General features: G+C 41.8%; 1 protein-coding gene and 1 long non-coding RNA gene across 8 annotated transcripts in view; one reads left to right on the top strand and one right to left on the bottom strand.

Moving 5' to 3' along the window:
• PCGF3 (polycomb group ring finger 3) overlaps positions 1 to 22,290 on the bottom strand; it is a gene marked incomplete at its 5' end in the record, with an annotated part of 59,121 nt that overhangs the window by 9,549 nt on the left and 27,282 nt on the right. For 2 of the 7 annotated variants that reach the window (XR_014506342.1, XM_083420636.1), the window contains 8 exons: positions 1,151 to 1,288; positions 3,575 to 3,663; positions 5,368 to 5,478; positions 6,895 to 6,950; positions 7,269 to 7,365; positions 9,938 to 10,055; positions 14,788 to 14,825; positions 16,542 to 16,584. Coding sequence is in view for 6 of the 7 variants with exons in the window: in XM_083420636.1 (XP_083276762.1) it covers positions 1,151 to 1,288; positions 3,575 to 3,663; positions 5,368 to 5,478; positions 6,895 to 6,950; positions 7,269 to 7,365; positions 9,938 to 10,046 (600 nt within the window). Of the gene's footprint in view, positions 1 to 1,150; positions 1,289 to 3,574; positions 3,664 to 5,367; positions 5,479 to 6,894; positions 6,951 to 7,268; positions 7,366 to 9,937; positions 10,077 to 10,657; positions 11,245 to 14,787; positions 14,826 to 15,401; positions 15,519 to 16,541; positions 16,585 to 22,290 lie in introns of those variants that run through there. The other 5 variants (XM_083420637.1, XM_083420635.1, XM_083420633.1 and 2 more) reach the window with 5 other exon arrangements.
• The window catches only part of LOC310667964, a 36,264-nt gene continuing 25,897 nt past the window's right edge, over positions 11,924 to 22,290 (top strand). The window contains exon 1 of the long non-coding RNA XR_014506489.1: positions 11,924 to 12,015. This is a non-coding gene — a long non-coding RNA (uncharacterized lncRNA). The remainder of the gene's footprint in view (positions 12,016 to 22,290) is intronic.

Genomic DNA, 22,290 nt, shown 5'->3' with positions numbered 1-22,290 from the left:
AGACTGTTCAGAAACTTCAGGTGGAGCAGAATTTGGTGACCTGGTTGCTCAGTGAAGCAAGACGGTTTGAGCATATTACACCGACTGCACTGGTTGCCAATTAGTTTCCTGACCCAATGCAAAGTGCTGGTTTTGATCTATGAAGCCTTAAACTGCTCAGGACTACAATAGCTCAAGGACACCTCTCCCCATATGAACCAACTCAGACCCTGCCATCACCATTTGAGGCCCTTCTTCGAATGCCCCCCCCAAGAGATCTGGAGGGCAGCAACACAAGAATGGGCCTTTTCTGTGGTGGCTCCCCGTTTGTGGAATGTTTTCCCCAGAGAGGCTCCATGGCCTTTTAAATGTGTTTGTGGGAGGAAGGTTATTGGTTTGTTTTTGTCCTTATTTTATTACGTATTTTGTCATTTCATGTTGTATTTTTATGTTGCGATCTTCGGATGAAGGATGGTAAACAAATTTAATAAATAATAATTATAACAAGCTACGAAGCCACCTAAATTCTAGAGGGTGAGGAATCAAATTGTGGCATTCAGCTTGCACAGCAGACTTCCACTCATGCAACCATTACTTCCCTTACTTCTCACCCCCCCACACAGCACTCTGTGTGCCCCTAAAATCTGCTCCACAAGTTTAGGGGACCTACTGGAGCAGATTGTTTTGTTTTTACAGCACATTTCTAGACTGCACAGTATGAATGAAAGCCTGAGGTTATCTCAGCTGTTTTTGCTCAAAAAATCTTGAAAAAGTAGAGAAGGCCTGGGACTTCAACAGTCAGGACAGGATGTGACTTAGCACAAGCCTCTGCCCCAAACCTCTTAACAGCCAAGTCTCCCTATAGATGCTAAAATGAATGGTTCAAATGGAAATAGCAGAGGAAGGCATAATAGAGAAATATGACGAATACCGAAAAGCTTCAGAACCAATTCTAAGAGAAAATATCATTTGTTATACCTAAAGGGACTATTTCAAGATACCAACACTTTCTATTCATCAAGCTATTTCTGTCTCAGGGGGAAAAAAGCAACCCTATCATTTGTAAAGTGATGTTCTATTTTTTCAAAAAAAAGAGTTGCAAGATCATTTTAAGAACACAACACAATCATATGTTTGTTCTTGGTAAGGATAATTTTTTTATAAAGTTTACCTCATTAAAAGAAGAAAGATTAAGCTTTTTGGCAATGAACTTCTTTAGATGTAAGACTGTGGCTTGTGCAGAGCAGCGAATCCATTTTCTCTTCAATCCGCGCAATTTGCTGCTGTTGCATTCTAAGCAGATGCTTACCTTTTGGGGGAGGGAAACAAGCAGCCAATACAAGTTAATAGGGGTTCCCTTCTACGTTCCCCTTGTTTCAGTGGCAAAAAGGTTGAGAAACTGAACTAAGCAAGGATTCATTTTGCATAAGATGAAAGTACAAATAAATCAGCTGTAGAGCACATTTTTGGAACACAGGAGAGATCCCAGTTTCCACCTCTGACATCTCTTGCTTTAGAAGAGTCAGGGAGCAGGTGATGACAGAGAGCTCAGTCTGAGAGCATGGAGAACCACAGCAAGGCGGAGTAGTCAATAGTGGGATAGATGGAGAAACAGTCCAACCTCCCTAGGGAGCTGCTACATCATGGGTACCAACTGACAGGTACTTATGGAAGCATGCAACTTCCACATATCAAAGAGTCATGCAAGAGATCTATACCTTCCAAGACCAGAACTGCTGTTCACCACCAAACTGGGACAGGTATGTGTTTTTGTCGGTGGAGGCTCCACATATTGGAGGCAGCTTCACATGGTGATGTTGTTCAGGTGGTTCGGTGAAGACCGTGCTGGCCTCCTACCTAGGTAAAGCACTGCATCTTTAGTTTTCCTCTACAGAAACCAAGAAGTTTCTTACACTGGGATGTGCAAATTCCAAGACCAGCTTCTCTACATTTATCCACTCCTCTACGGTGTACTGCTAAATCCATGTCCGTTTGGACCTATAACTCTTCCCAGGATTTATAGCTGTCTTGTAAAAGGTAAAGGTACCCCTGCCCGTACGGGCCAGTCTTGACAGACTCTAGGGTTGTGCGCCCATCTCACTCAAGAGGCCGGGGGCCAGCGCTGTCCGGAGACACTTCCGGGTCACGAGGCCAGCGTGACATCGCTGCTCTGGCAAGCCAGAGCCGCACACGGAACGGCGTTTACCTTCCCGCTAGTAAGCGGTCCCTATTTATCTACTTGCCCCTGGGGGTGCTTTCGAACTGCTAGGTTGGCAGGCGCTGGGACCGAACAATGGGAGCGCACCCCGCCGCCGGGATTTGAACCGCCGACCTTTCGATCGGCAAGCCCTAGGCGCTGAGGCTTTTACCCACAGCGCCACCCGCGTCCCTAGCTGTCTTGTACATCTAAACAAAAAAACAAAGAAGAAATGGCCCTTCCAGTTCTACCTCTATGATCCATGGAGACAAAAACTGGAGTCGAGGGATTTGGCTTTCAGCAAAACCCTGAGCATATGAGGCTGCCTTATGATACCAGACTACTGCTCCATCTAGTCAACTGTTGTCTGTTCTGAGCAGCAGAGGTTACCCAAGGTCTCGGGAGGCTATCCTTCCTGCGCCTGCTGCCCAAGGATCTATTTCAGCAGGAGATGCGGGGGATTAAACTCAAGACTTCCTGCGTGCAAAATGTGCTCTACTGCCAAGGTATGGCCTCTCCCAATTTCAAACATCAGAGATACTCGAAACAGTCACATCGTTGTCTTCTTCAAAATGAACTCAAATAGCAAAATTATGAAATGCTTAAACAAAAAGATTCATTGTTTTTCCTTGCAGTAGGAAATGCTGAATTCCATTCACAAGAAATGAAAGTTAGGGATGAAATAGGAGTTTATCTAAGTGGCTACATTTTCACAGCTGCCGAAGCCAGGTGACAGACCAGCTGGCAGGAATAAACTGCACATGTAGAAACAGTCCTAAAAGGCAGTGATTTGAAAAGCCAACTTCTCCAGAGCAGAAACAGAAACAAAATGTACAGAAGATTGCATCAATTATTCAACTGGTATATGGAGTTTTTGGAGCTACAACCAACCAGACTAGGATGACAGAAAACAAAACCTAGCTACAGGTGATTGCAACAAAGGGTTCAACACTTTCAAAGAATCATAATACCCAGCAAGAATAGCCTGCTTTCGTTTTAGAAACTGAGTACTCACTTGATGAGAAACTTTTGAAACTCTGGGCAGTATCCAAATAAGTGTTCCACTAGCAAAACGATTAATGTGTCTGCAGTGGAACTTCGCCTCCTCGCCCCACATGCCTTCCTGTTCCCTCCCCAAATTTGCTCCGGAAGATTGGGGGGGGACCCGGAATACATGCAGGGGACACACTGAGCAGATGGAAAGGTAGGGGAAATTCCACTGCGCAGCATCTTGTTGGATACCACTCTCTCTTAAAAATGGACACACCCATCGTAGCATCTCTAGCTACTCACACAAATGCCTTCTTTGAAAAGGTGCAACGTTATCTCCTAGCTGGTTCTATCCTGAAACCAAACGCTAAACATCTACTTAATTAAAAGGACATATTTAAACAGTACCTGCTCATCACTTCTATGATAATCATTATCTTCTTCCTGTTTCTCTTCCGACGTTTCTTTGTTTGTATTCTCATCTGCTTTTGTTTCCCCTTATGAAAAAAGCAGAGAGCATCTGTGACAAAGCTGAAGACTCTAAAGATATCAAATTCACATATGAAATAAATGCAAGAAGTCCTCAGCCCTTTCAGATGTAGCTCTATCAGCTACAATAAATTCATTCATATTAAGAGCAATTCAAGCTACACATGGAAAACACTATGTGTCTATTTGAAAGTTTTTTTAAAAAAACCTCTCAAGATTCTGATAGGTTATAAGATCTTTAGATAATTCCACCAACAACCTGATTGTGCTCTTGCTGCTTTTAATGAAAACAGTTTACCAGCAAAGCCACCCAAACTCAGACTTTTCATCCCAACATAACATTTGCACATTCTTCTCATTGCAACACCTCGGATATTTCAAAAGATCAGGCTAAACTGCACACAATTTCCATTTCCTGTTTCTGACTGAAACATCTGGAGATTTAAAATTAGAGTATACCAGAAAGAGAGAACAGGAAGCCAGAAAACAAATCTGGTCACAATTTGCCCCTGATCATAACCACTATCAGCTAATTTGTCCCCAGCAGAGATGTAGGCAAAGGGTTCTTTATTCTGCTCCTCTTCAGAGGAAGAGGCTGTGTAAGAGTTCTCTCCTTACAATCAAGCCCTTCATGAAGCTAAGTCGTTTGGGGTGGCATATTTACCTGCAAAGCCATGAAGGTGCTTGCAACACTAGCATTCTGTTTTGACAAGCTGTACTGGAGCAGCACAATCAATCCCAAACACAAGGTTATATGGCACAGCCAATTTTACACTGGATTTATTTTAAAGCTCCCCAGTTAGTGAGATGCAGACAGCCAATTCTGCCCTGCTGCCAGGAACCACACACACACCTGGCCCCTAATGCCTTGTACTTGTGTCGCATAAGAACATCCCACAAGGTGAACAGAGAGAAGAACTCCACTATATCCACATCAGATCTTTCTGCAGTCCTTTGCTCAGATGCAGCAAGAGCATGTGGCATCCACTGGCACTAGGGAACTAATGGACACCCCCACACTACTGTCAAGACTAATATTAGGATACTACTTGTGTCTTTGAATCAGTAACACATTCCTTGCTCTGAATCCTAGGCGTTTTATTTCTTTAAATAAATTTCTGCATTCTTGGCTGATGCATCTGAAGTAGGTTCTTAACTACAGTGGCTCATGTCACAATTATGCCACTTAAGGACTGTAAAGTTCATTCTGCAACAGCAGAAAAACGTGCACCACTCAAATTCACTTTGATGAAAGCAGCTCACAGTGAAGTGTATCACAGTGAAGTTGTTTTATTGCCTCTAAAGACTTAAAAATTGGCTATTGATCTGGCATCCTTAGTCAAAGCTGTAGTCATCTTTATAAACCACTAGGCATTCTGAATGCCTACACAGCAGAACCCATATATGTACAGATGATGGGTCCACTTGCTACATTACACGAACAGGTGGACCATACAGGTGAAGATCATCAATTGTGGAAAATGGCATGAATGTAAAATCTGCTGCGAATATATAGGTCAGGAGGCTGTAGCCTTCCAGCTGCTTACTTGTGGGAAAATATCTATTTGTCCCACATTTCACAAGCAACAACATACATATTCTTTAGGAAACAGAATATATTGGTAATAAGCATACTATAAATCAATAAAGAATGTTCAAACAATCTCCTTTCGCAAGCACAGGTGTAGCAAATACATGCAATGTCTATTTACCATTACGGTGGGAATCTAAATGTTGCTTGGCTGAGCACGTCTCCCCTTTGATGTCACCTGGTACTTCCATGCCCAGTTTGTGGTAGAAATCCCTCTGCTTTCTCATTTCCGCTGTTTAACATTTTAAAACAGTGTCTTTAGCTAAGATCAGTGGACTTCATCAACTTAAGCAAGCAATTTACTCCTCTCACACTTTTCAGCAAAATGTATCAAGAGCACCCTCTAATGTCCGACAGCTTTTCTGTGACTCATTACACATCATCTTAATAAGATGAGAAATTTCTTTTGTGCTACTTTTGGATTTCAGTTTCTACTTTAAAATGGCCCAGCACTTGTTTCATGCACTTGTTAGTGACTCTTGGCAAGATTTAGGATTGAGGCAGGGACTCATGTTTTACAAACTGTGAAATAAAGTCTTTCCCACTCCCACTCCCATGCCTGGTTCATTTATGAAATAAGTTTCAGTCAAAAGTAATGATGTTATTATTGTAACCACATCATATGTATAAAGTATCCATATTAGTGAAACAGGCAACAGCAAAATCTAGGACTGCAAATCGCAGCATATCGACAAGGAATTTTATGTTAGTATGCATTGCAGGAAACGTAAGCAACTATGTGGATATTGACATTTACTGGTAATTTAGGAAGCCCGCTGGGAAACGTTAGAAATGCCTGAACCATGAGACTTGTTTCTGAAATTTACTCATGTGCTTCTTACGTAAGTGTCCTTTATCAGTTATATGCTAGAAAAGGGGAATGGCATTTAGACATTTAGGTGCCAGGCGAAAACATTCCTCTATAACCAGGCCTTTGGCTGATTAAAAAAATCTATGGTCTTCCAGATGTGTTTGTGGGAGGGGAACTATTGGTTTGCTTTTGTTTTTTGGCTATATATTTTGTGTTATATATTTTCAGGTGAAGGGTGGTTATATATATATTTAGCTAATAAATAAAATAAATTTCCCAAAGGCATTTAGTTATCCTGTCATTTCTCTCTGGGCCCATTCAAATATCAGTAAATACCAGTAAATATCCCCACTTGCTAAAATTTCTCACATTCACATGTGCAAATATAAGGCACCCACACTGTAATGAATTTTCCTGCCTACAGTATCTTGAGGGCCAAACTACATTATTACATTGCTGCCTCATGTCTGGAGCTCCCAACATAACTTTCTTTCTGTAAAATCAACCAAGAGATTAGTTTTCTCTTCTACAAGTTAACAGCAGCTCTGCAGAAGTGATCTGGCTTGGGGCCACAGGGGGACCTCCCCTCTCTCCCAGTCCAAACTTGAAACCACCAAAACCATCCCAGTAACTTTTACAAGCATGGAGCTCCACTGTAACATGCCAATTGGCCCTTAGTTGCCAAAGCAACCCCATAAAAACAACCTAGAACTACATCATGCCATCCATTATTCCATGTTATTTTATTTTTAAAAATCGAACCATTACCTCCAAACACCACATTGAAAAGTTTTAATCATATGTAAATGTTTACCGAAGAGTATATTGTTCACTTACCTTCCTGAAGACCTGGAACAAGTTTGTAAACAATATCTTGCATTGTTCTGTCATGACTGGCCAAAAAGAGAGAGAAAATAACAAGAAGTAAATTTCACTATGAAGCACTTCCATGCTGAATTTGTATCGCTTAACACTGGATGGTGGGATGAGCGTTGAAATTTCCCTTGGGATGAGCGCTGAAACATCAACTCATCCCTCACATAAAAGTAAAGTCAATGAAGGAAGGCTGGATGGCTCTCCATAATTTTCATTGTGCTATGCAATCAAGTGATGTGCAGTCAAATTATGTACATGCATTTCTAAAACAGCCCACTGATGGAAAAGGCATACCTAGCAGATCTCTGTACATATTACCTTAAAACGTTACTTACCCAATATATTGTAGTGGATGGCTCTGGTGTATAACTATCCTGCATGTGGGACAGGTGTTATTTTCTTCCAAATACTTTACCAAGCAACTCCTGCAGACTGTTTATAGAAAGATTTGGTTACTACTGTCCTAAGAACAAACATGAATGTTGCAGATTTAACACTGTTCACTTAAACCAGGGGTGGAGAACCTGTCCTCCACCCAGCCAGAGGGCCACATTCCCTTCGGGGTGACCTGCTGGGGGCCACATAGAGGATGTGGGTGGGCCAAGGCAAAAGTGAACAGAGCCATAAATGTGAACATCACCTTTGTATAGTAGGCTAGTTTCTTCACACTCACACATTCCTCTCTATCCTCCATCCATCCAAGCAAGTAAGCAGCATTATTGGGGTTCACTGGACACTTTCCAGCCAGTCAAAAAACACTCAAGAGGGGTGCAAAGCTGGACCATGGGCATGGCTCTCCAGGGTATGTGACCTAGAGAGATTTATGAGGGCCAGAGAGCCCTGGATGGCTCCAAGCATTCGGCCTCCAAGCCTGAGGTTCTCCATCTCTGACTAGAACATTTCATTCTTTACGAAACTGCTTTCTCAATACAAAAAAAGTTAAATGTAATCTAAATGCATTATATAATTTAGCATCTATTTGTATTCACTGTCTAGCTTTAACTAAATTATCCCCAAAAAGGATGTACTGTCTAACATACAAATGTTAAGGCATAAATTCAGGCACTTCTATTCATCTTCAGAGGCTAAATTCAGAGAGTAAATTCAGAGAGTAAACTATCTTCTGAAAGATCAGAAGAACAGCAATATAAAACTGGGAGGGGTTTTGTTTGCTTGCTTGCTTTTTTCAACAGAATCTGGCATGTGTTTGGAATTCTAAGCTGATTTAAATTTTAAAGTACACATTTATTTTTAGGTTGTTTGAATGCAGAATATGAAGTTATGAAAAAGTTGTTTCCTGCTTAAGAACAACATGGTCTTTAGAGTCAAACTGAGGTCTGAATACATCGGATGTTCCTTATAAACATTTATTTATTACATATCTGACAGTGTGCCATCATTGATTTAGAGTTGTCTAAAGTTGAAATTGAGGTTATTTCAGTGATGTTACCAGCAGAGTGGTAGGTACAGCAAAAGGATACCTAGAACACCGTCCGCTTGCATATAGCCAACTGCCCTACAATGGCTTTGAAACCTTGGCAATACTGGTGCCTGGCTTCTGCAGTTAAACAGTGCCATCTACATCTCACAAAAAAATGATGCACATTTTAGCAGAAACAAGCTCAAGGTAGTGCTTAATAACAGCCAGGATGAGGCACTGTGAGCCTTTAGAGGGAAGCCTGGTTTGCAAGGAGGGAGGGCAGAGAGATATATGCAAAGCAATGAGGACCAATTGACATAACAAAGATTCACACCCACACGATTACCCAGCTATCCTATTGCATTAAAAGTCAACAGAAAGCATATGACTAAAACCATGAAAGAGGGACAGCAAGGTGAAAGTCCAGATAGACCAAGACGATGGTTCAGTTTTATTATTTATTAAAATATTTATTGCTCTCTTGCAAAGAGTAGAAGTTCCTTGGGAGGGAAAGGAAATGGGGAAAGAAGAGGATATTCTGAGTAGGATAGGGGGAAAGTTCAGTGTTTTGGAAGCACTGTATAAATGGCAAATTCTATGAAGTTTAAATGCACTTATAAGCCATCACCTATCAAACGGGGAGGGGGGTCCTTTCAAATGTCATAAGGACCTTAGCACTGAAATGGAATATGCCACAAGCACCCAAACTGGGAATGATTGTGACCTAACAAGGGGCAGGTGGCTACATGTTATAGCTACATGAGCAAGAGGTACAGACCTATCTTGTCTCCTTCTTGTCCAGAGTTATGCCTTGTACAGTTTCACACAACAGTTTCTGAAAGTCTTCAGTTTAGGTTTAAATTAGGAGTATTAATCTAAGGCTTACAAATTGGCACAGCAATCAACTCATAATTTAGTATGTATCACATGAACTAAATCTCCATGTTTCTTTTTTTTTTTTCAAATACCATTTGCAAAATATTAACAAACTCCCACTCGTCCTTCCTATTAGATCTACACTACTGGTTTGTATGAGGGAAAGAAGAGCCTGATTTATTGCCAGCAATAAACCTTGGATTATGTGCCGCTTCAAACATCATCACCACCATCATTAATTCTCCAATACACCTTATCTTTCAAAAGAATCCTACTTTTCAGCATACCTAAAAGCCTACCATAATATACCATTGCCCTCACCTTCAAAGTAAAGTAGAACATTACTCGGCATCATTCATTTACACTCTCCCCTACCACTAAAAGAAGGACCATAGCATATGCTTTGTATTCACATGAGAGTTAGCCTCAGGCTTACGGGGACCCCTGCTATGTTCTTCCCAGCAGAAAGTAACATCTTATCCAGCCAGAATATGGATTTTATCTGTAATCAGAATCTGTCTTCACCCACGATCTGATCCTGGATGGGGGCGTGGGTGGAGAGAAGCTTGGTATTTGACATTTGACTCTGAAACATTACAGAGCTAGAAGAAGCAGGCAGAGAGGATGTATCGAACAATGAAAAATACCCAACCCACTAATCTTAACATCTGATGAAACATCACTATGGGTAGATATATTAATACTCACAGGTATGCAAGCATTCCGTTACAGTGGTAGCATCAATAAGATAACCATTGCAAAGGCGGCAGGTTATATGGGCATTGATGTCCCAAAGCTTAATCTTCCTCGTCAGCATCTTTGGTGTCTGCAAGAAAAACAGGGCCATCAGTTTTTCCAAGTGTGGGTGTAAGTGGCCTTTGCAAATTTAAATATTTGACGTTCATGATAAGCCTGCAATACAGAGAGTGATTAGGTTTTTCAATGTAGCTTTCTTCCTAACAATATTTTACTTGAAAAGAAGGGTCCTGGTTTAAGAAAATGAGAATGAATATCCACTGAACTATCCAATCCAATTACTAAAGGCAAGTTCAAAATTTGGCATTCTAGACCTAATGCTGCAATATTTATTTGCAACTAAGTTTGTGACATTCTACACAATCAGGTTTAACTGGGGCCTAGTTCTCAGAAGGAGCAGGTAAGGTTAGTGGACTGCACCACTTCAGATTGCAGTTGGGGGCAGTGATGGAAGTATGGATTGTAGGATCCCAAATTAGAATGAATTACTAGCATAAATTTCAAATACTTCCAAAAATCCCCACGTTACTGGGTAGAGTCTCACATGATTCTATCACACAAACACACACCTGTATTTAACCCTGGAGTCACAGTAGACAATTCTGAGCTAGGTGGGTCAACAGTCTAAGTATAAGGAAGCTTCCTAGGTCATGATGTTGTAATGGAGCTTACCTCTGAGTAGGAACGTATACGATTGAACTGAGTAGGAATGTATACGATTGAACTGACCTTAGACTGATATAACCTGCAGCTGACTTCAGGTCAGTTAAAAAGCAGCATGATAGGAATCCAGTATCTAGGAATTTGGAGTCGCTCGGTCTGCAAGGAATTGTTGAAAGTCTGCCTCAGGGGACAGATGTTACATATTTTATTATCTATGAATCAAAAGTCTGTGTAACTTTGGGGGTGGGGACTAATGTGTATGTTGGTAGCGTAAGACAATAAGGAATGGTTAGTCATCTTCCTTCTTTCAACTGGGGCCTTTGAACAGAAGTTAAAAACAAGTCTCCATGTAATCTGTGCGTAATGCATGCATGTGCGCTTTCATCAAGAATAAATCCCTGAACCCTAAATTTGGAAGGGAAGGGGTAGAGGGGACCCTGACAAAACAAACTGTTAAAATCTCTCAAGAACGTTATGAAAACACCCAAATTTGATGAGCAAGTTTGGCTCATAAAAAATATACAAACTCAAACTTCCCAGAAAGCAGCTGAAGTATGACATACTAAAACTTATAAGTAGGATAAAAACACCTGCTCACATTTCCTCACTGGGAAAATCTGCACTGGAAAAAGAGGAGTATAGCATTGAATAATTAAAAACGGGGGGAGGGAGCTAGTTTTACCATCTGTTGCAACGGTATCCTACGCGGCAGGTGTCACCAAATTAACATGCTTTTCAGTAAGAACTGCTGAGACACTTTGGCTCAGAAAACATTTTAATTAATTTTTATTTTGGAACACATTTCATTGCAGTAAGGGTAATTCAGTGTACTTGCGTCTTCAGATTACTTTAAGATAATGCTGCACTGACCATTTTCCTTTGGTTTCCTGATAAATGTACATGTCATTCAATAAAACTAGCTAACAAGAGCCAAACTCAAGATTCTTAGGGGAGGGGGGAAATTCTTTTTTTTTTTTATGATTAACTATTCTCTCCCCTTAAGAGGCCTTCTACAAATTATTGTTTAGATTGTTAGAAATGAATCATTCATATGTTTTTATGTCCGATGAAGGTACTGCATATCCATCAAAGCCAAGCTTTCCAAGAAAAATCAGCATAGGCAATTCTCCATATGACAGGTCCTTAACGCAGGGGGAGGGGGGGTTGTATGCCTCAAAGTATGACTGATTCAACCGTCTCCTATGTCTTTCACCAACCCACTTTGCTATATATTAATACTGTGTATTGCCTGAACTGTATTGCTTCCTCCCCACCCACCCCCATAGCCAGAGTAGCAAGAAACAGTCTCTTCCATACAAGGCATCCGCACATATAGGTAAACTATTTGTTGGTAAAGAAGAAGAAGAGTTTGGATTTGTTATCCTGCTTTATCACTACCCTAAGGAGTCTCAAAGCGGCTAACAATCTCCTTTCCCTTCCTCCCCCACAACAAACACTCTGTGAGGTGAGTGGGGCTGAGAGGCTTCAGAGAAGTGTTACTAGCCCAGCAGCTGCATGTGGAGGAGCGGAGACGCGAACCCGGTTCACCAGATTACGAGTCCACTGCTCTTAACCACTACACCACACTTGCTCTCCATTCCATACACTGATACTGCTGGCCAAACACTTCTGCCTTGCTGGATCACAGCCTGGACACATGGATCACGACGAGCTCTTTGAGCACACACACAGTTCCACTGCAAACTCCCATGAAACAAGGAGAAGGATGGCTCTCCCCCATGGCGGCACTCAGTCTTCTCTTACAAACAGCAACTGTGCTTGAGGAGATGCAGGTACTATAGTCTGGCAGCAGATGCCTCTTGCTCTCCATGGGCCACTGCCCACAGGTACCCAGCTTTCATGGGGCGGGCTTTCCCCACGGCCTACAAGGAATGGGGTATCCATTCCACGTAGGCCCCAAGGAAGAGCACCCCATGACCAGCAATCAGGATGCCCCTGCCTGTTCCCGGCCTACTTCTTCCAGCCACTCTTTGTTCTCAGTATCAACATGAAGCTGTGAGCCATGAGGGGCACCGCAGCAGTTACCTTGCTACTGAGCAACTGTCCAAGGCACAGCAGCCCTCCTGGAGTACCTGGTTATGCCACAGACCTTTCTTTTCAGGCTCTCTTCCACCCCAGGTGCTATTCACTACGATTTGGCTGCAATCCTAACCCCCTTTCCACAGGGAAAGCCCCACTGAATTCAATCGGACTGACATCTGGTCAAGATTGTGCACTTATGCTCTTTTACTGCCAGGAAGCAGTAAATCCCTCTCCCTGGTATGATCTACTTTCAGACCCCCTCCATGAGAATGCCACTTGTTCCACCAGGCTTCATCTGCAACCTATGTGCTTCTGGCACATGTGACTGGGTCTCAACGCTGAGGGAAACCAATGTGTCACGACACATCTGTTTCCTGTCTGCTGCCAATAGGGAACTAATGAGTAGTGTCTCTGGTGTTGCTCATCTCCTCCCTATTCTCCCTGGTGAGGTTCAAACTCCAGTTTCCCTACCTTGTGCCCTATACAGTGAGCGGTTGCAGTTTCCTTTGTCCTTTATCCTGGTACTTCCCTTTTCTCCTGCTTGGCAAAAGACACTTCTACTCCTTCAGTGAGTCTTGAGCGCTTGCTCAAAGAGGGCTCTATGCTCTCTTCTCTGCAGGCCTCCTTCCAAGGAAGCTCTCAGGGCTCTGTGTTATATGGCCCCTCCTTCCTTCTCTTTACATGCTGCAATCAAAAACGTACTTGCAAGGAGTATGTGCTGCCAGGGCAAACTGTACTTCTGAGTGCAAGGATGCCAACAGCTTTGGGTTGCTGGTGTCTTCCTGCTCACATGGTGGAAGATGCTGCCTTTACCAAAGGTATCGTGGACTTTGTAAACACTTGAACTCAGGAAAAAAGGGAGAAAAGTGCTAAGAGGAAGGCACATTTGGCAAACCCTCACCATCATCAGCTCCCATCCAGAAACCTATGTTCCCACTGTGGAAGGACGTGTGGATCCAGAATTGGCCTCCACAGTCACTTACGTACTCACTGTGTTCATGAAAGACAATCTTACTCGGCTACAAGTGATCACCAAAGAAAGAAGAAGAAGGTTTCATTATGTCTGAGTTGAGAGTGAATTGAGAGAATGTGAGTTGAGAGAATGTGTAATGGGGCACATCTGTGTCAGCATAAGTAGCCCCCCATCGCAGTATCCAGCTCAAACATCCATTTCAAACTTTGCCATATCATCTCCACAACATTGCCAAACTGGCCAGCCATGATGGCTTTGTGGTGGGGGTGTTAGTTTTGATCCATTCTGTGCTTTTCAGAGAGTGTGTTTCTCCCCTTCTACTCCGGGCTGGACGAGTGTAAAATATGGTAAATGCTGCAATAGTATAATAGCAGTTTATCTCTCCCCTTGGTGTATCTGAGTGTATTTGCCCATGGAGGATACTTTCTAAATCACGTAATGGCCACATCTGTACATCACACTAAGCCAAACCATGATGACAACATGACAATAGCCAAAGTTCAGTCCTTTCACAGCTCTGGAAGTTGTACACTATCTCCTCCTTAACAACAATTCTGGGTTCAGACAACACAATAAGCAAAACTTTGGCTTATCTCCTGTCTTGTGCTGACCTAAAAAAGCCTGGGAAGGAGCAAGGTGGGTGTGGGACTCAAAACATTCATGGTAAGCCATACTCTGGCACCATATAAAGCAGTGCCCCAGAGATCTGAGATATCAGATGCCGAGAAGTAATGCTAAACAAACCCATCTAATCCTCAAAATAAACAGCATAATCTTAGCTAATAAATGCAAACAGAAAATTCATGTGCTTCAGAGGAAGTGGGGCACTAACTGTGGTTGGAAGAATGAACAGCAGCTGCAACAACAACCAGGACTGCAGTATTCTGCAGTTCCACGCCTGGGGAATCCTACACAGAATATGACATTTGTCAAAGGGTTTGCATGACAACAGAAGATCCACGAGAGCATATCCAGTGTACATACTTTTACAGTTTAACAACAGTTGCAGGGGTACATTGGGGATATTGACTGGAACTGCAGTGGGGTGGGTATGTTAAACCCTTTACTCTGTGCTGTTGTTTAAGTGAAAATCATCTTCTGAAGCTATTAATAATATGGATACCTGTACGCTTTGTTTTCTCTTGCAGGGCAAATAGCAGCCTAATAGGAAAATGTTACAGAGAGAACAGGGTTAACACATTGCCTCAAATGGATGCCTACACTTCTAATTATATTTACATTGTTATTTTAAAAAATAATAAAAAATAAACAGTGGGAGAGCTAATACTTACTCTCCCCTGGTCATATCTAGTTTGGCTCCAAGATAACATCAGGCTTTTCTGCTTCTGAAAACAGCAATTTCCTAGCTCCCATGGCATAGTGCTTTGTGTTGGTATCCATCTGTCTCGAGAGACAATGGAATGCACCTCTGGGGGTGAAGTCAAGCTACTGCACTAGCAGAACTGAAGTGACCACCCCGGGGTGTAAGCCTGGGCAGTGTGTAAGGAGGTCCTGGGCTGCCCAGAAGACAAGACACCACCACCCCAGCCTCACTGATGGGGTTTCAAAGGAAAGAAGAGCAATATGTCTGGCACCAACTTGGTGGCAGGAGTTGCCAGGAGGTGTACAAGTCACTATCCAATTGTCTTAGGGTCTCCGCTCTGGATTTGTGTTGGGTTTATTCCGAGTTCCTTAGCAGTGCTATTTTTCAAAAAAAAAAGACATGCCAAAACTCACCATGAAAACCTCCCTCATTCTCTTAGAATGGCAATAGCACCCACTTGAAAGGTGCTGAAACTGACTTCTGGCAAGTTCCGGCTGAGAAAAAGCCCTGCTCCTTAGCCTTTTCTTCTCCTGAAGATATTCCACAAAGCAGCAGAGATTTAGCATCAGATTCTTCCTTCTCCTAGGTGGGCTACCTTTCCAGGTGGATGAGCCCCATCTGCCCCTCACTTCCCTCTACAGCATGTACAGAAACCATCTTCTGGACTGCTGAACCCAATACTTGTCTGCTCAATGTGCAGGAGTCTGTCTTCGCATGCAAGAGAAGTCCCTAACTCATCAATGGTTGAGTCCCATCGGCTACCCTCACCTGGTTTAGCCAGCTAGCCAAAGCCGTTCCCAGGGTGTGGTCGCTGTTGCGTGCTGACAGCTTCTAGGATTCACAGGTGAGAGATGAGTGCAGGGTGGTGGACAAACTACCCCAGAAGAAGCAGGGTTAGCTTAGAGTTTGGGTGACTCTCAGTAGCCTTGTAAGGATAACTTAACCACTCAAAGACTCTTCTGTGACATTCCAGAACTTTGAACACATTAAACATTTCTTGTGGCAGGAATCAGAGCATGAATGAGTTCTTGCCGCTGACAGGAATTCCCTAGTTCCAGTTAGGAGGGTAAGTTCAAATATTTTATAGTGATGCAATTCAAACAGATTTGGGGATCTCCATTGACATTCTTTATGTGAAAGAGTGTTGAGATATTTCAGTTGAATAAAAAGGTATTCCTACATTTAAAAAAAACCTCAAGATTGCAACAGTTACCTCATCCTCCCTGAGCTTCAACACAACTGTCAAGCCATAACACTAAAGGCTAACATTAAAAGCAACTTATATTGGACCTATAACAAATCTGATGTTGAGGCTAAAACAGGTTCTATCTGGTGGGACAGCAGCAATTTTATTGTTTACAGTAAAACTAAGCGTTTTGCAAATTTTAATTAAGACTATAACTTCAAAAGCACCGATTTCAATTTGGGTGTGCTTGTATTTTTCAATCCCTGTTTCCCCTTTCATCTATTTAAAGTAAGAAGCGAGAAGTCCAATTCCATCAGTAACGCGCTCTTTTCCCAAATAACTCTGGAAGCACACGTGGTCAACATACCTCTTAAAACTGCATTTCTTTTCAGAGTCTGCCATCCAGAGACCTGAAAAGAGAGAGGAAAACAATCTGTTAGGTAACACTACAATTGCCAGAACAAATACCAGAGATTTAAGGAATATAGGTAAATATTTCAATGCATACATGGGATGGGCTGACATTAAATGATGGGTGCCTGTCACAGTGCAGAGAAGAAAAATTAGACATATGAGGCTAATAAGAGATACATGAACTGAAACAAAGTGTAGATGTCATTTTCCCCTGCCACCACAGGGTGACAGAAATGAGAAGTATTTCTGATCCTTTTCCAGTGAACTTATTTCTGTCAGCATAAAATAGTCAAGCTATCAAAAGACTAACTGCTTTCCTGCTTAAAATAGGTCACTGGATAAACTCCCTAGATCCACAAGATCTAGTAGAGCAGGTACAAGAGTGTAACCTTTCACAGAGTTAAACCCACTAGTCTGACACTGTTTTACTTTTGCTGTTTCTGCTGCCCTGGGCTCCTTTGATAGGAGTGGCCAAATAATTATGATATTGATATCATAATTATAAAAAATGGATGGCAGCATCAGCCAGCTCTGCTCACTTCTTGTTTCTTAATCCCCAGTTTTTCTGGGACAAAACTGGACACAGGCTTCAAAACTTGATTCCTAATACATGCATTACCTGTCTTGCGATCCACATGCAATCTGCTATTGAGTCTTTCTTCATCTACTATTCTGTGCCAAATTTCATGATAAGATCCAAATCTATTCTATTTCTACACATGTACATGAATGCCTTTTTTCAGTATTTTCCTGCCAGAGGATAAAAAGCATTTTCTTGCTATAAGAACAAAAAAGAGATGGCCACTTGGGAATTCATTTTTAAAAGGAACAAGTTCAAGAAATCCAAAAGGCACTAATTCCAGCTCACCACCATCCAGTTCACAGTTCAATTCAAATTCAGCTGAATCACTGTTTCCCAACCTATGGGTCATGACCCACAAATGGGTCGGGATCTGAATAAACACATGTCTCTGGAACATCCGGATGGCTCAGGTCTTACACTGTAACACTTGGGAACTGCTGTCTGCTGGCAGATCCGGTGACAGTTCACCACAAGGCGCTCCTTTGGCAGCTGTGCATCACGGATGAGCTGTAATAATCACTCAGAAAAACTCCCTGTACAAGTGAACCATCACTGAACCTGCTGCCAAGTTTAGTTAAGTCAATGGTAATTTGAAGTCTGCTTAGAAACTGAGAAGGTTGAGTAGGTGCAAAACCCATCTGCAACTGATGTCCCAAAGTCCTCATTGTGCAAAAAGAACAGCTCCTTCAATTGTCATGTGATAGGACCATCTAAGATAACTTTTGTAAATGAGGTGCTCTGAATTTTGCTTTCATGTTGCCACAGATTATCTAGAGCTTGCTGATGAAGAAATATCTGTGCTGCTTGCCATTTGGTACTAAATATCTTTTTGATACAGATTTTTCAGGAATGGCTGCTATGAAGCCAAAATACAAAAACAGGTTATGTATCCATAATGATATGAGAACCATGTCTGACAACCATTAAAGCCCACATTGAACTACTCTTTGGCAAAATGCTAGCTTAGCAATCCCACTGTTATTTGCTGAAATGGACTTCATTTAGAATAAAAATATTTAAAATGTTAATATGTTGTTAGATATAACATGGCTTGTGTAACTGTATGTTTTAAAAACAAATTTCTACAGCTTATGGAGGCATATCCTGCAATCAGATGGTTGGTGTTCTTACATTCCCATAAACAAAACTATGGGTAACTTTTAAAGTACTATAAACAATTCAACAAATTCCACATTAACAAGGATATTAAGTAAATTGTTGCTTGGATGCCTCAAGGTAATAAAATACACAAACATGCAATTAAAATGCACAAAACCAATGCCTGCCAATGACCTGAAGTCCAAAAAAAACCTGATAAATTTATGGGTCACTATACCAAGTAAAAAGGTTTGGAACCACTAATGCAAATGATTGCAAACAAAAATTCAGCATTCACAAGCTGTTGTGCTGAAGAATAAAACATACTTAAGAAGACTAAGAAAACATCAAAACACACACAATGGGATGTGAATTGTTTAATTTCCACACACGCCACTCAGCAATTTTGATCTCTAAGCATAAAGGCTCAAAGGGTCTAAAGAGTACAAAACACATGTAAGAGAATGAACCTGAACTAGAAATTGTTCAATGTTATACCCCAAATGAACTTATGCAGAGCACTTGACAATTATGGGCACTACTTTCAGGTGTAGTTCAGAGATTTTTGAATTTAACTAGCATTTCTTGCAAACTGCTTTGAAATGTTGTTGCAGTTACTCTACCTCCCACCCCGTGGGCACCAACATGCAAAGGAGGAAGCAGAAATGAACTCATTTGGGAACATGTGTACTCTGTATCCACGGGGGCTTTTTTAAAGGACTCACCCTGTACATGCTGAAATTCCTGAAGGCCTTCACATGCTGGGGGCTGAATGTCTGCAGTGGGACACCTGCTCTACTTGACTAGATGTTCTATGCAAGCTAGAGTCCTCAGTTGTAAATTGCCTCCAACACATGGACAGTAGAAATGACCACGGAAACATAAAGTGGGGGGGAGGGCTAATGGGCTCACCCGACTCTCCCTCTTGCACAGTGGTAACTACATTGAGGGAATAATGACTGAATAAGACTTAAGAATATGATTTTTCTGAAACAATGAATAACCGACACTTATGGTACAGTAAACCACTGCTGCTACACATATAGCTGTAAATTAACTACTGTACAACCAAATACTAATTGGCAACCCTTCCAAAAATCCTTCAGCTTCCAGAGATGAATTACCACTCCTAAATTAGAAAAATCAGTTTAATCTTCCAAGATTAGCAAGCTTAAATATCCTAGTCAACAATTCATGCCTTTGAGCTCAAGTAGCTCTAGAAGCATGTTCTCAAGTCAGAAGAGGAATGCAGTATTACTGGTGTCTTAAGCCCTCTGTTCACACAACACAAAGGCAGGGGCTGCTCCACTCCCATATGCACTTACTTGCACACCTCTCACACACTACATTTTGTAGTTGTATACACATCTAAACATGTAGTGTAAAAATATTTCAGGACTCATGTATCATACAGGTACACTCAGCAAGGAACCAGGACTCGCTGCAGCTCCCTGTTGCAAACCCAGGTTTGCTGCTGAGTATATGTTTCCATGCGCTGCTCTGGTTCACCAGAAGCAGGTTACTCATACTGGCCACATAACTCGGAAGCTGTCTGCAGACAAACGCCGGCTTCCTCAGCCTATAGAGCAAGATGAGCAGGCTACCCCAAGTCGTCCGTGACTGGACCTAATGGTCAGGGGTACCTTTACCTATATGAGATAAAGTACCACCGCTTACAGAATATTGCAAAATGATCAAGAGGTTGAAGCATCTTTCCCTTGAGAAAAAGGTAAAACTAATGGCAGCTTCCTGTGCATATATTGCACATAAGTATGAAGTGTGACTATTTTCTGAGCATACTTATTTTTAAAAGAGTATTTTAGACATCTTTGCTGAATCCAACACAAGATTATTTGCTAAAACAACTACTGATTAAGAGGTGGTTTCTGTAAAAGAAAATCAGTTCTCTGATCAGTGTTTTGGCAGGTTTAGTTTACAGTGAGCTTTATACTACAGACCAATTAAATGTAAATTTTTGAAGGTATTAAGACTGAATATTAGGCAATCACCAGTGACAAATTAAGCATCATTCATTCAAACACTCATCAGTGTGAGCAATCTCTTTCACCTTCCTCCTCAACGTCATTTAATGAACAGATGGCACAAAAGGAATGAATCAGAACTATCTAGTTAATGAAGTTGGGTGCAGAAGTCCAGTCGTAACTTGCTGGTAATCATGCAATGAGAAGGGGGAAGCATACACTATTCTAGTCCATTCCTGCCTCCTTCACCGACTTCAAATTGTCATATGATTCAAGACACTGCATTTGGCTGCTAACCTCTCCCTGTTTTAGATTAAGAGAAGAAACAAGCTCACATGCAAGACTGGGATGATTATCACAATGATTTTGTACACTAAGATGTTCAACTCATTGTATAATGACTCAAAGCTAGTGGGCAATTTGATAAAATAATGTAGACCAAGGGTGGGAAACCCTCTGTATGTTGTTGAATTTTAGTTCCCATCCGTTCCAGATAGCACAGGCAAAGGTCAGGGATGATGGGAGATGGAAAATCTAGAGAGTCAAGGTTCCCCACCCAATGCAAACTTTTGATTATCCCAAAAATCGGACTGTTCCCTTTTTGGACAGATTGGTAACAAGCTAAATTCAAAGAATGGCCTTTGACTATGCCACACTCAAGAGGAGACCCAGTAAAATCAATGGATTTAAGTTAATCATAATTCATTTAAGTCCATTCATTTCAATGGATCTACTGTCAATATGACTTTGTCAAACGGTACTTAAGACACATAGATAGAATTATAGAGTTAACAGAAAGGTTACGATCTGGGAATTTCCGATCCATAGTGTCTCTGTCTTGTCACAGTTTATTTGCTCTCATTCAGCCTATGACTGCATCTAGGGCTTCTAGGCACCAGTTTTAGGACATACACAGCCTCTCCTAGTTCAGATGTTCCAAAGAAATATAGCAGGGTATCATCAGCATACTAGTGACACTTTTCCCCAAATCTCCCACTGACTGCCACCGCTGGCTTCATATAAATATTAAATCATTTCGGGAGGAAACTGTTGCCTGTGGCTCTCACAAATCAATTGCCAGGGGGCTCAGACACAGCCATCCAATACTATTTTCTGGAACCAACCCCACAAGTAGGAGCAAAACCACTGTGAAATGGTGTCCCCAACCTACAAAGATGGTCCAGGAGTATAATGTGGTGAATGGTATCAATGGTCACAGAGAGATCCAAGCAATCTCAGCATGGTCACACTTCCTCATCCCGAAGGTCATCTATCAGGGTGGCTGAGACCAACTCTGCCCCAAAACCAGACCAGACTAGAAAAGCATCCACAGCTGAACCAGCACCACCCTATCTCAAAAAAGGTGTGTTGAAAGTAGTTTGCATGCAATTGGCATAAACCTCTGCTCCCAAAGTGGTTTTTCCCCTTGTATGGCCACACTACCACCTCATCCAAAGCAGCAGGGACCATCCTATCATGCCACAAAGCATTCATCACACCTTGGAGCTACTCAGTAAAGCTTCAAGGGCTGGCACTAATCAGCCAGGATAAATATGAATCAAGAGAGCATGTAATAGGCTGTGAAGTTGCAAACATCTTGACCACATCCTCAGGCTTCATTAACTTTGCATTTCTGCTAAAGTCAAAGTCAAAACCTTTATTGCATTAGCAAACTGCCATAGCAAAATAAGACAATACAAAAAAGAAAAAAGACAAACTAGAGACAAGCAACCCAGCAAAATTCAGGTGTTTTGGCTGGCGTAGTGACATTTAAGTTACCCGAAGACAATAATGCAAAGATATAATAGCCAGCGCCCAAAAACTAGTATGCGGGTATATATAAAGCACAAAATGGCCCCAGAACAGACTCAGCATATTGAGTTAAAAGTAATAAAAAGATTAAAACAGGTCCAGGTCTAGGGCACGCTACCCTGTCAGAGTAGCCCTGAGTTTCAGAGCCTGCACTATGAATATTGCCACCCCACGTGAGATTTGGGGATTTGCGTCCACAAGAAGCGATTTCAAACAGTCTTCCTTAG

This window comes from Podarcis tiliguerta (assembly GCF_965153285.1).
Source record: "Podarcis tiliguerta genome assembly, chromosome: 17".
Taxonomy (NCBI): Eukaryota; Metazoa; Chordata; class Lepidosauria; order Squamata; family Lacertidae; genus Podarcis; species Podarcis tiliguerta.
Note: the sequence above shows the minus strand (reverse complement) of the source record. Positions and strands in the feature narration are given on the sequence as shown.